We start from the raw sequence: 13,128 nt of genomic DNA on the forward strand, positions 1-13,128 counted from the left end.
TGATGGACCCTCCTCTCCAGAACCCCAGAATAGACTTTTCCAGGGAGGCTGAGGAGTGTGATCCCTCTGTAGTTAGAACACAACCTCCGGTCCCCCTTTTTAAAGAGAGGGACAAACACCCCGGTCTGCCAATCCAGAGGCACTGTCCTCGATGTCCATGCAATGTTGCAGAGATGTGTCAAGTTAGACAGTAGTACAGCATCCAGAGCCTTGAGGAACTCCGGGCATATCTCATCCACCCTTGGGGCCCTACCACCAGGGATGTTTTTTAACCACCTAGGAGACCTCAGTCCCAGAGATTGGGGAGTCCACCTCCAAGTCCCCAGGCTCTGCTTCCTCATTGGAAGGCATGTTAGTGAGATTGAGGAGGTCTTTGAAGTACAACCCCAATTCCAATGAAGTTGGGACGTTGTGTAAAACATAAATAAAAACAGAATACAATGATTTGCAAAACCTTTTCAACCTATATTCAATTGAATACACCACAAAGACAAGATATCGAATGTTCAAGCTGATAAACTTTATTTTTGTTTTGCAAATCTTCACTCATTTTCAGTTTGATGCCTGCAACACGTTCCAAAAAAGCTGGGACAGGGGCATGTTTACCACCATATATATCACCTTTCCTTTTAACAACACTCAATAAGCATTTGGGAACTGAGGACACTAATTGTTGAAGCTGTGTAGGTGGAATTCTTTCCCATTCTTGTTTGATGTACAACTTCAATTGCTCCACAGCCCAGGGTCTCCGTTTTCGTATTTTGCGCTTCGTAATGTGCCACACATTTTCAACAGGAGACAGGTATGGACTGCAGGCAGGTCAGTCTAGTACCCGCACTCTTTTACTATGAAGCCACGCTGTTGTAACACATGCAGAATGTGGCTTTGCATTGTCCTGCTGAAATAAGCAGGGACGTCCCTGAAAAAACGTCACTTCGATGGCAGCATATGTTGCTCTGAAACCTGTATGTACCTTTCAGTAATGGTGCCTTCACAGATGTGCAAGTTACCCATGCCATGGGCACTAACACACCCCCATACCATCACAGATGCTGGCTTTCGAACTTTGTGCTGATAACAATCCGGATGGTCCTTTTCCTTTTTGGCCTGGAGGACACGACGCCCATGATTTCCAAAAACAATTTGAAATGTGGACTCGTCAAACCACAGCATACTTTTACACTTTGCGTCAGTCCATCGTCCATGATTTCCAAAAACAATTTGAAATGTGGCTCATCAAACCACAGCATACTTTTCCACTTTGCGTCAGTCCATCTCAGATGAGCTCGGGCCCAGAGAAGCTGGCGGCGTTTCTGGGTGTTGTTGATATATGGCTTTCACTTTGCATGGTAGAGTTTTAACTTGCACTTGTAGATGTAGCGACGAACTGTGTTAACTGACAATGGTTTTCTGAAGTATTCCTGAGCCCACGTGGTAATATCCTTTACAGAATGATATCGGTTTTTAATGCAGTGCCGCCTGACGGATCAAAGGTCACGGGCATCCAATGTTGGTATTCGGCCTTGCCGCTTACCTTACAGAGATTTCTCCAGATTCTCTGAATCTTTTGATGATATTATGGAAAGTAGACGATGAAATCCCTAGATTCCTTGCAATTGTACGTTGAGAAATGTTGTTCTTAAACTGCTGGACTATTTGCCCACACAGTTGTTCACAAAGTGGTGAACCTCGCCCCATCCTGGCTTGTGAACGACTGAGCCTTTTGGGGATGCTCCTTTTATACCCAATCATGACTAACACCTGTTTCCAATTAACCTGTTCACCTGTGGAATGTTCAAAACAGGTGTTTTTTGAACATTCCTCAACTTTCCCAGTCTTTTCCAGCCCCTGTCGCAGCTTTTTTGGAATGTGTTGCAGGCATCAAATTCAAAATGAGTGAAAATTTGCAAAACAACATTCAATATCTTGTCTTTGTAGTGTATTCAATTGAATATAGGTTGAAAAGGATTTGCAAATCATTGTATTCTGTTTTTATTTATGTTTTACACAACGTCCCAACTTCATTGGAATTGGGGTTGTACTCCCCCCACCGACCCACAACGTCCCGAGTCGAGGTCAGCAGCGCACCATTCCCACCATATATAGTGTTGACACTGCACTGGCTCCCCCTCCTGGGACACCGGATGGTGGACCAGAATCTCCTCGAAATCGTCCAAAAGTCATTCTCCTTGGCTTTCCCAAACTCCTCCCACGCCCAAGTTTTTGCCTCAGCAACCACCGAAGCTGCATTCCACTTGGCCTGTTGGTACCTATTAGCTGCCTCCAGAGTCCCACAGGACAAAAGAGTCAGGTAGGACTCCTTTTTCAGCTTGACGGCATCCCTCACCGCCGGTGTCCACCAACGGGTTCGGGGATTGCCGCAAAGACAGGCATCGGCCTCCTTACGGCAACAACTCCGGTCAGCCGCCTCAACAACAGAGGCATGGAACATGGCCCATTCGGACTCGATGTCCCGCACCTCCCTCGGGAAGTGGTCAAAGTTCTACCGGAGGTGGGAGTTGAAGCTACTTCTGACAGGGGACTCTGCCAGATGTTCCCAGCAGACCCTCACAACACGTTTGGGCCTACCAGGCCTGACCGGAATCCTCCCCCACCATCGAAGCCTACTCACCACCAGGTGGTGATCAGTTGACAGCTCCGCCCCTCTCTTCACCCGAGTGTCCAAGACATGTGGCCGCAAGTTTGACGACACGACCACAAAGTCAATCATCGAACTGAGGCCTAGGGTGTCCTGGTGCCAAGTGCACATATGAACACCTCTATGCTTGAACATGGTGCTCGTTATTGACAATTCGTGACAAGCACAGAAGTCCAATAACAAAACACCGCTCCGGTTCAGATTGGGGGGGCCATTCCTCCCAATCACGCTCTTCCAGGTCTCACTGTCACTGCCCACGTGAGCTTTGAAGTCTCCCAGCAGTACGAGGGAGTCCCCAGAAGGTATGCACACTAGCACCCCCTCCAGGGACTCCAAAAAAGGTGAGTACTCCAAACTGCTGTTCGGCGCATATGCACAAACAACAGTTAGGATCCGTCCCCCGACCCAAAGGCGGAGGGAGGCTACCCTCTCGTCAACCGAGGTAAACCCAAATGAACAGGCTCCAAGTCGGGAGGCAATAAGTATGCTCACACACGCTTGGCGCCTCTTACCGGAGACAACTCCAGCGTGGTAGAGAGTCCAGCCCCTCTCAAGGAGATTGGTTCCAGAGTCCTAGCTGTGCATCGAGATGAGCCTGACTATATCTAGCCGGAACCTCTCGACTTCGCACAATAGCTCAGGCTCCTTCCCCTTCAGAGAGGCGACATTCCATGTCCCAAGAGGCAGCTTCTGTAGCCTAGGATCGGAACGCCAAAGTCCCCGCCTTCGGCCACCACCCAACTCACACTGTACCCGACCTCCTTGGCCCCTCCTATAAGTGGTGAGCCCTTGGGAAGGAGGACCCACGTTGTCTCTTCGGGCTGTGCCCGGCCGAGCCCCAATGGGTGCAGGCCCAGCCACCAGGCCCTTGCCATCAAGCCCCACCTCCTGGCCTGGCTCCCGAGGGGGGCCCCGGTGACCCGCGTTCCGGGCGAGGGAAAATGTTGTCCAAGGTTTTTATTCTTCATAGGAGATTTGATTGAACCGCTCTTTGTCTCATCCCTCACCTAGGACCAGTTTGCCTTGGGTGACTCTACCAGGGGCATAAAGCCCCGGACAACAGAGCTCGTAGGATCATTGGGACATGCAAACCCCTCCACCACGATAAGGTGGCGGTTCAAGGAGTCACAAATACTGTTCCAATAGCAATTTAGTCCTCCCATAAAAAGATCAGAGCAGTCAGTTAATATTTGTTTTATGAGTGAGGCAGAGATAACTTTCAAAGGGCAGAGAGGGAGAGAGAGAGAGAGAGAAAGAGAATCCCCAATACTAAGCAGTTTGTTTACCAAAGGCTGAGATCACAATCAAATCAAAAGGGCACTACAAGCTTATTATCAGGGACAAACAAGAGTCTAAGCTGAAAGTAAAAAAAACACTGAAAAGAAAATGAACCAGAAACTGAGTTTTCTCATGGAAGAAAAGAGTCTCTTTCCCTTGTAAAAAACCAAAAAAAAACAAACTGCAAACATTTTCTGAACATATGGATTGCTGTTTTAAAGATGGCCACCATGACCACAAACCTGTGACATAATAAACATTATAAACACAAACACAAACATGAGCCATGGACCCTAGAGACATTCAGAACCATAGTAACCCATTCAACATAACCAACATGACACACTAAACTACAGCCTGAAACAACATGAACATAAAAACAAGAAAAAAATGTGAAATCCATTGCACAGGAAAACTAAAGTAACATTCCTGAAAAAGCAAAAGATCAGTGGCACTCTCTTCTGTTGTCATGAATACTCTGCAAATGCTTTTAGTGGATCAAATCTACAGAATTATGACAGTGCTCTTAGACATTGTGACAAGTGATTAACCCACATCAGGATGCTATTTCTTAAAAGCTTTATGTATATTACCTATATTTCCTTCAAAAATGAAAATACTGCAACACATAAGGTGTTTTTATATTTACCATTGTAGTTTTGGGATTTGTTGTATGTTATTTTGTGTTTAGCTTTAAAAATTTGCAGCAGACTAGGATTTTAATTGCACACTTGCTGTTTACAATGTCTACTCTGAAAAATGGAGCCTCTCAAAGCTGTTTGGTGAACTCCAATCTGTGGTCATTCCTTACCCAAGACCCAGTAAGCAAACCCAGAAACAATCATATCAACAAATATAACGTTGCCAGAGTAGTGACAGAGTTGATCAATTAAAAAAATATGAGATCACATATAATAATGTTGTGATGTAGCAGTAGAAATAAGCTCACTCTAAAAGTCTCCAAGACAAAATAACTCAAAATGACATTCAGAGGGCACAGTCAAACCTAATCAGCACCAATGAAGCAGCAGTGTATAAAGCTTTTCCTTTTTCATATTTTTAAGACTGCAGATCACCAAAGACTAGGACTGGGTCAACAGCACTAAAGGTAATCAGAAAAATGCTTAAATATGTTTTTACTTTTTAAAATCCTTAAGTGTGGATAATATGAAGATACATCTGCTTTCTATCACTACATTGAAAAAATTATCTTACTGCTGGTACTGTATTTCTATTTGTTGTAATAACACAATCTCAAAAACAATGAATATTTATGGCACTGAGGCATCTGTTAAAAATAGCTGAATAATATAATCATATTCATTTATATTGTATGATTTACTTAAAATGCTGATTGTAAAAGCCTGTGTCACTCCAAGTACAGTATCCTTTGGGTGGAAAATGTTGTAATTTCTATGTTCAAGCAGAGAAAACTTAGACCACCAGGTTTGGAAACCTGATCAAAATGTTAAATAGTATTCTGTTTAATTTTTTACTAAGTAATCTGGAAATTGTAGAAGGAGAAGTATTGTTTTGATTACTGTACACAGGCTGAAATGTAACAAATCACCAGGACCACATAAAATATATCCTTGAGTGATTAACACTAGAATTACCAGAGCCTACGAGAAAACTTGTAAATCCGGCCCACCTTAAATCCGTTCGCACCTCCCCGACAGCATCTTTTGTCCTGTAAATGTGCCGATTAAGACAAGCAGCTGGGTATTCCATCCCCCACCTTCGCAGAATGTTCACTAAGTTCTCCCAGCTCATGCCTTGTTTGATTATCTGGGAGTGAGTGAACTGCTGGAGTTTTAGAGTGGAAATAGATCGTTATTTGGAACACATGCATTTCATGTGTGTTTCGTTTCTATAGTAATCTGTGTAAACACATTGTTAAAACAGAAACTTTCATATTTTAGTAATAAATGTTACAAAATGTAGGCATAAACTATAGAATGTGTGAAGTATATACACATATATACTGCTTTTAAATTTTTATTAAGAAGAAAAGAAAACCTTTTTAAACTGAGGGAAAATATACCAATAACTATCTGTTAAGGATCTCTTTGTATACCACGTTGTCAGTTCAGCAGTCCGGTTGTAATATGACCAAGCTGTGCACTGAGATTACTTTTTAGAATACAACGTATAGTTTTGTCCAGGAGGAAAGCAATGTTGCCTCAAATCGATGGCAACCTTTTGTAGGGTGTGTCCCTGAGACTTATTAATTGTCATTGCGAAGCAGAGCCTTACTGGAAATTTGAGGCATTTGAATTGAAATGGGAGCTCAGAGGGTATAACGGTGATGCGAGGAATACATTCAGAGTGTGGCGCTCTGCTGTTTTTTTTGTAGCTGCCTTCACACAGCTTCTCCGCTGCTTTATAAACAAACGCCATATAAGGCCATTGTTTCTCCTTGCTTCGCGGTTCTGTACTGTTTTATTGTTCGTTTATTACGCTTCTTATAGTTATTGTGTAGCTATTCGAGACTTACTTTACTGTTCAGGTACCCATTTCCTTTATTTAATCCACGGCTTGTATGTTATTTTTTGTTCGTTTATTACGATTATAGATATTTATTGATTCCCTTCTTTAGCTGACTGCCTGCTCATATAAGACGCTCCGCTGGTTTTTTGTGAAACAGCCTTTACACAGCTTCTCCGCTGTTTTATAAACGAACGACATATAAAGCCATCATCTTTTCAATTGTGTAATGCGTTTTTTGAACAGGTTTGATGCATGGAAGTGATCACTCGCACTGCGTTCAGTCAGTTCACGTGAGCTGCTCTCTTGTGTGATGTTGCGATGTCCACAGCTTTATTTAATGTTAGCTAAGACCCGGCACTTAAAAGTTTCTGGCTGCACTCCGGTTGTAATATGACTGCAAGCTCACTCTTGAGAATGCAATGTATAGTTGTCCAGGAGAAAAGCAATCTTGCCTGAAATCAATAGCATCCTTTTGTAGGGTCCGTCCCTGAGACTTATTACTTGTCATCGCGCAGCAAAGCCTTACTGGAAATTGGAGGCATCTGAATTGAAATGGGAGATCAGAGGGTATAAAGGGGATGCGAGGAATACATTGAGTGTGGAGAAACTCTAGAGACAGCATGTGTATTAACTTGTGGATTTTTCTGTGAGTATTTGGTGGCAGCGTGACGTTTGTTTCAAGACCGCGTTAGCTGTGGAGCTCAACTCGGAGCATATTCTTTTCCTACCTTTTCCTATGCAATTGTGTAATGCATTTTTTGAACAGGTTTGATGCATGGAAGTGATCACTCATACTGCGTTCAGTCAGTTCACGTGAGCTGCTCTCTTGTGTGATGTTGCGATGTCCACGCAGCTCCGCCCCCCCATGGCCATCGAGCTAACGTCCATTACAGTATATGGAGAAAAATAGGTTCCAGTTATGACCATTACGCATAGAATTTCAAAATGAAACCTGCCCAACTTTTGTAAGTAAGCTGTAAGGAATGAGCCTGCCAAATTTCAGCCTTCTACCTACACGGGAAGTTGGGGAATTAGTGATGGATGAGTGAGTGAGTGAGTGAGTCAGTGAGGGCTTTGCCTTTTATTAGTATAGATAAGCTGGTTAAGTTTACAGACACTACCCAGACATCGCAAGTCTCCCAGAAATCAGCATCTTCTCCCAGACTCCCATTAGTAATTCCTAATCTCCTAGAAATAGCTCCAGGAAGCCCCATGGAGAACCCACACCCAAGGGTGTCTGTCACACAAGTGGCTGGCGTGTAGCGCAGGCCGGGGGGGTTGGTGAGCAAAGCGAGCAGGGGGCAAAGCCCCCTAGTTTATTATTATTATCCAGACACTTCTTAAACAGTTGTCTTAAATGTTACTGTGTCAATTATATGACTCAATAGTTTGTTCCACATTCGCACAACTCTTTGAGTAAATAAGAGCTTCCTGGCCTGTGATAAGGACACAGCAGTTACCACCTACATCAAGACAGTCTTGTTGCTGCGCCTCCGTTTTATTTAGTTCTTCTTGTGGTAGTGAATGCTGGGCATATTCTTCTTTGCTCCCAGAGAGTATAGTACAACTCGATTTAATTTCAGCTTCAAATATTTTGTCATGTGTACACAGTATGATAATATTCTTACTGGTATGTATCTATGTGATGTATATAAGAACACTGTATTTCTTCAAGGTCACCCATTTATGTCATCCCAGCTCACCGATGATTTAAAAAGGCATGAGAGTACCTGCACTTGAGTAAAAAGTGTATTACCTGGCATGATCTGAACTGGTTGACAAGCAATGTGCACCTTTGCGGATCCTTTCTGCCATCCAAGCTGTCCAGTTCCGCTGCCACCTGGTTGAGCTCCTCATCAGCATAGTAGAACTGAGCCAGGAGCTGTGGGTCTGATCTCTGAGGAAACACACAGAACAAAACCATGTTTTAGGCTGAAAAAGTGAGCAGTGTTCACTTTCAAAATGCACAACTGATCTCATACAAAAACAGAGGTAGTGTATGGGTGCAGGTACACATTAATTACAGTTGCTATCTCACAGTCTCTGGAAACTGGATTTAACTGCTGGCCCATATACAGTAATGTGCACAGAGCAGATATGAAAGGTTTTCTGAGTGCAGCACTGTCAAATTCAAAGTAACAATCATATTCCTTTCCTGGCCAAACTTATTGTACGTAGAGGACATTATGTGCAAACAGCATGGCCTCCCCAGTGTCAAGTTACCAACAGGTAACAGCAGGCTGGGGGACTGCTGATCACCACCAGACTCGGTAAGGTACAGCTGACTACGTCCAGCAATTTAATTACAAAGATTGGGAAAAGCCATAGTAGTAGCAAGTATACAGGTAGGTAAAAGAATGTTCATTTGAACAAGTCCTTGCTCCAAAAGAAAATGCAGAAACAGGCAAAGGGTGATACAAGAAAAATAGGGAATACAGTGGCGAAATGTAAAAGGATAATGGCAAAAAAAATATTCAACAATAGGCAAAAATGTAAAAAAGTAGTAGTCCAGATGCAGTTATGAAAAACAGTAGACTGAATTTAAAAATTCAAAAACTAAGTCAAGGTTAAATAACACTATAAAACGTCAGAAAATATGCAAAACACTAATGTAACTCATGGTGGGCTGTGGCATTAGTAAGAAATGCAGTGCTGAAGCCAAGCACCATTCAAGCTCACACAGTTTATGTCCCCTGATTATGCATCATGTAACTGCTGTGCACGAAGCATTGAATACCAAAAGACAGGGATCGGAGAAGGAGAAGGAAGTGCAAAATGAAATAAAGAATGAAAGAAGGAGTAAGTACTGATCTCCAGTCCATTCCTGACAGCTTGTACTTCTCATTTCTGCATTGTCATGTCCTCAGATCCTCTGGAGTTGTACAAGTTAGGTTGTCTGATGAAGACAATTTTCCAGAGTGAGTGAGCATAGCCTGCAATAAATGTATTTTGGAGTTGAACTCTCACTTGCAGTAGATGCTGCTGGACATAAATCCATCTTCCACTGCTCTTATCAGCATTTGCCTCTCTCAGTCAGATACATAACACATTTCTTGCTGTCATCAGGCTCTACAGCGCTGCTCTTTGTACTCGTTTCACCTGCCTGAGCAAATTCCTGAAGCTACAAATACAAAACCTCATTTTTGCACCAGTTCCTACAAGCGGAGTGTGAATCAGGCTTTTAATTAGTGTACGTATTCCTGAACAAGACACAAAATTCAAGTGAACTTAAACTTTGCAAGAAGTAACTCAAACATGGAGGGAAGCTTGTAATTTAGTTTTCCTCAATCCACAGGGAAAATAAATGTTACATGGTATAGTCTTCTTGAAATTAACCTGCTATTGTAATTTTATGGCTCTGGATACAATCGTATATGATTACATGCCACATTTGTTACCAATTTGCATAGAAACTGGGCTATACAAAGCCCCATGCAGGAATTATTAATGTGTTTGATTTCTCAAATTGATTCAGTAAGTTAACTGATATGATATTCATTAAAAGTTAAACAGGTTGCTTTAACATTATAATAGTTAAGGTCAGGCAGTTTTACATTTTTAACTGCTAAACACTCCAATTTGCACTTTTCTTATTACACATTTACCAGTAATTATCTTAGACATCAAAGACATTGTTTTGGCAGACACCTACTGTATTTAAGAAGTCAGAATTCTGAGACTCACATCTCAAAATAAAGGATGCTGACACCTAATTTAAGTTAATTAAAATACACCGACTTTTGCCTATTAAGTAGCTACAAATAATCTAAGTGAAACACAAAACAGCCACTGAAATAAATATGCTTTTCTGCCCTTGACAACCTATAACCACGATAAGTCAAATTTCAATTAAAGCAATATCTATATATGCAAGAGCAGTCTTCAAATTATTTGTGACACACTTTAATTTTCTCTGCATCCTATGAAGAGCACTTTAAAGAAATCAGCATCTACTGTACTTGAATACTTAATATAGACCTTGACCCTTGCTCTGCCTACAACATAGCCAAACACTACAATGTAGATAGACTACTACAGAGAGACCTTGGCACAGGCATAGTAAAATATATACAGGATGATAGCAGAAAAGGGTCTAATTAGTTTAAAACTAAGTTGTATGCAACTGTTAGGGGGCACACCATTTGTTCATTTATTTCAATGTACAGTAATCCCTCGCTATATCGCGCTTCGACTTTCACGGCTTCACTCTATCGCGAATTTTATATGTAAGCATATCTAAATATATAATGCTGATTTTTCGCTGCTTCGCGGGTTCTGCGGACAATGGGTCTTTTTACTTCCTGTACATGCTTCCTCAGTTGGTTTGCCCAGTTGATTTCATACAAGGGACGATATTGGCGGATGGCTGAGAAGCTAACCAATCAGAGCACGCAGTTAAGTTCCTGTGTACTGAATGGCTCAGCGACGGAGCGCTGAATTTGATTCCGCGGCGTTAACCAGGAAGTCTCATCTCGCTCATTCAGCATCAACATGTTTCGCTGTGTAAAGAGTTAACTTTTGTGCTCTTTTGTGTTTATCTTTGTGCATAGTCAAGCCCTTCATTATGGCTCCAAAATGATCTGCTCCTGCTACTGCTTCAAGGGCTGTGCCCAAGCGCCAACGGAAGATGTTAATGATTGCCGAAAAGGTAAACGTTTTGGATATGTTGAAGGAAGGGAAAAAGCTACACCGATGTAGGATGCCATTACGGCATCAATGAGGCTACGATTCTTTTTATTTAAAAAGTAGGAAAGGAATATAAGATCTACAGCCGCAGTGTCCTTTTAACCAGGGTGCAAAATGAGTTGTAAGTGGATGTAATAAGGCAGTAGTCCGGATGGAATCTACTTTAGGGATTTGGATTGAAGTCTGATGGAAGAATATCAACGGCGGTGCTATACAGTTGCCTGAAGAGGCTCCTTTAGAAGAGCAGTAATGCTCTCCTTTGTTGTGCAGTAAAACTAAACTCATCATTATCGGACAAGTCATTGTGTCATTGTTGGTGAGAAACTATAATTAATTTTCTACTTACAGTACTTAGTACATGTACGTACGTTTAGTGTCACTGTACACACATTTACTGTATACATTTTTTCTTGCATTGTACATATTTATTGCTGGTGGCCTGTCTATTGTAATGGCTGTAAGATATGTGATATCAGAGACACTCGATATCTTTAAAATAATATTTATGTTTTACTGTATATAAACAGTGTGTTTACCTACATAATTTCAATGAATCTTACCTAATCTTACCTAAAAGAGAATATAAAGGGTTTATACTGTACAACTGTGCGGGGAATATTTATAAACAGCGTGGGAGAGTTTATAAGGGGTTAAAATATATAAAAATAACCATAAAAACATATGGTTTCTACTTCGCGGATTTTCACCTATTGCAGGGGGGTCTGGAACGCAACCCCTGCGATCGAGAAGGGATTACTGTATATTTTTTGAATGCATAAATGTCTATACAATATATAGTTTATTTTTGCATGTATGTAAACACTACGGATGGGATGATATAATTTCACATTACAAATATAGTTGTTTTAATATCACATGTTATAATTAGACATACATAAAATAATAATATATTTTATTTACATAGCGTCTTTCCCATGCTCAATGTATGTAGCACAAATAACTTTCATGAATACCAAACATGTCTAGTTCGCAATAACCAAAAGTAAAAACTAATTTTTAACAATATCAAAACAACAAAACTGTTCAAATATGAAACTGGTTAACAATAAAATATCACAAATTTAAACAAATCTAATGAGCTACAGTTACTCATCTTTTCGTAAGAAATTAAGTGCTTCTGGTCTATTTTCCTATATGCATTAAATTTCTTAACTTTGTCTCCTGTCACAGGTCACAGATTAAACTAATGTGCCCACTGGCACAGAACTGACTCTCTGATGGTACACTGGATGCTGGAATGCATACTGCCAGATTCGGTAAAGAGATGTAGCTCTGAAACTTAGCCCTTCTACCACATTAGTGGATCCTTTTCTGTTTGAAAGACAAAAAAGAGTTTAAGATCTGCTTTAACCTTTTCTTCAGGGGTCACGAGTTCAAATTTGTAATTAAATATAGCTGAATATGTCAGAGTCCAAGGGTGATGTTTAGTTAAATGATTGTTTCCATCCAAAAGCCCATTTCACACAGCATTTATGCAAAAATGTCCAGTAATTAATTCATGCATTCAGCACAGCCTGTATGAATACATATGAATACAGCTGCTCTGGGCAACCACCAATGTTATGTGTTTATGTGTTTATATTTGATAGTCCCACATCTCATTGTAGTTTAATATTAGTTTATTCAGCAGGTTTTTTTTCTATCTAGCTGTTCATTGTCTTGCACACAGCAAGCAATCACATATAAGTTTCAAATGAACCATAAATATGGCTATAAACACATAATATTTTACTATGTAACAGGTTACTTAAAACGTAGAAAATCTAGTTCCACCGGATCACTCTATTTAAATGTGTGTGTTTATTTGAATGTTTTTAATTGAATTTGAGCTTGTGGTGGACTCATAAGGCTGGACTTTAATTTAACCTTTTTTTAAGACTTGTACTAGCCATTTTTTGAATGAACAATATATATATACTGGATGAATCACACAGAGCTATAAACAGTACAGAAACATTGGTAACACATACAGTAATGTATTTCAAGACATTACA

At 41.0% G+C, this 13,128-nt stretch overlaps 1 protein-coding gene across 3 annotated transcripts in view; it reads right to left on the reverse strand.

The window, feature by feature from the left end:
* zfyve28 (zinc finger, FYVE domain containing 28) overlaps positions 1 to 13,128 on the reverse strand; it is a 411,740-nt gene that overhangs the window by 193,813 nt on the left and 204,799 nt on the right. For 2 of the 3 annotated variants that reach the window (XM_039751731.1, XM_039751730.1), the window contains exon 2: positions 8,184 to 8,324. In XM_039751731.1, the coding sequence (XP_039607665.1) occupies positions 8,184 to 8,324 (141 nt within the window). Of the gene's footprint in view, positions 1 to 8,183; positions 8,325 to 13,128 lie in introns of those variants that run through there. The other variant, XM_039751732.1, reaches the window with a different exon arrangement.

This window comes from Polypterus senegalus, chromosome 4 (assembly GCF_016835505.1).
Source record: "Polypterus senegalus isolate Bchr_013 chromosome 4, ASM1683550v1, whole genome shotgun sequence".
NCBI lineage: Eukaryota > Metazoa > Chordata > Cladistia > Polypteriformes > Polypteridae > Polypterus > Polypterus senegalus.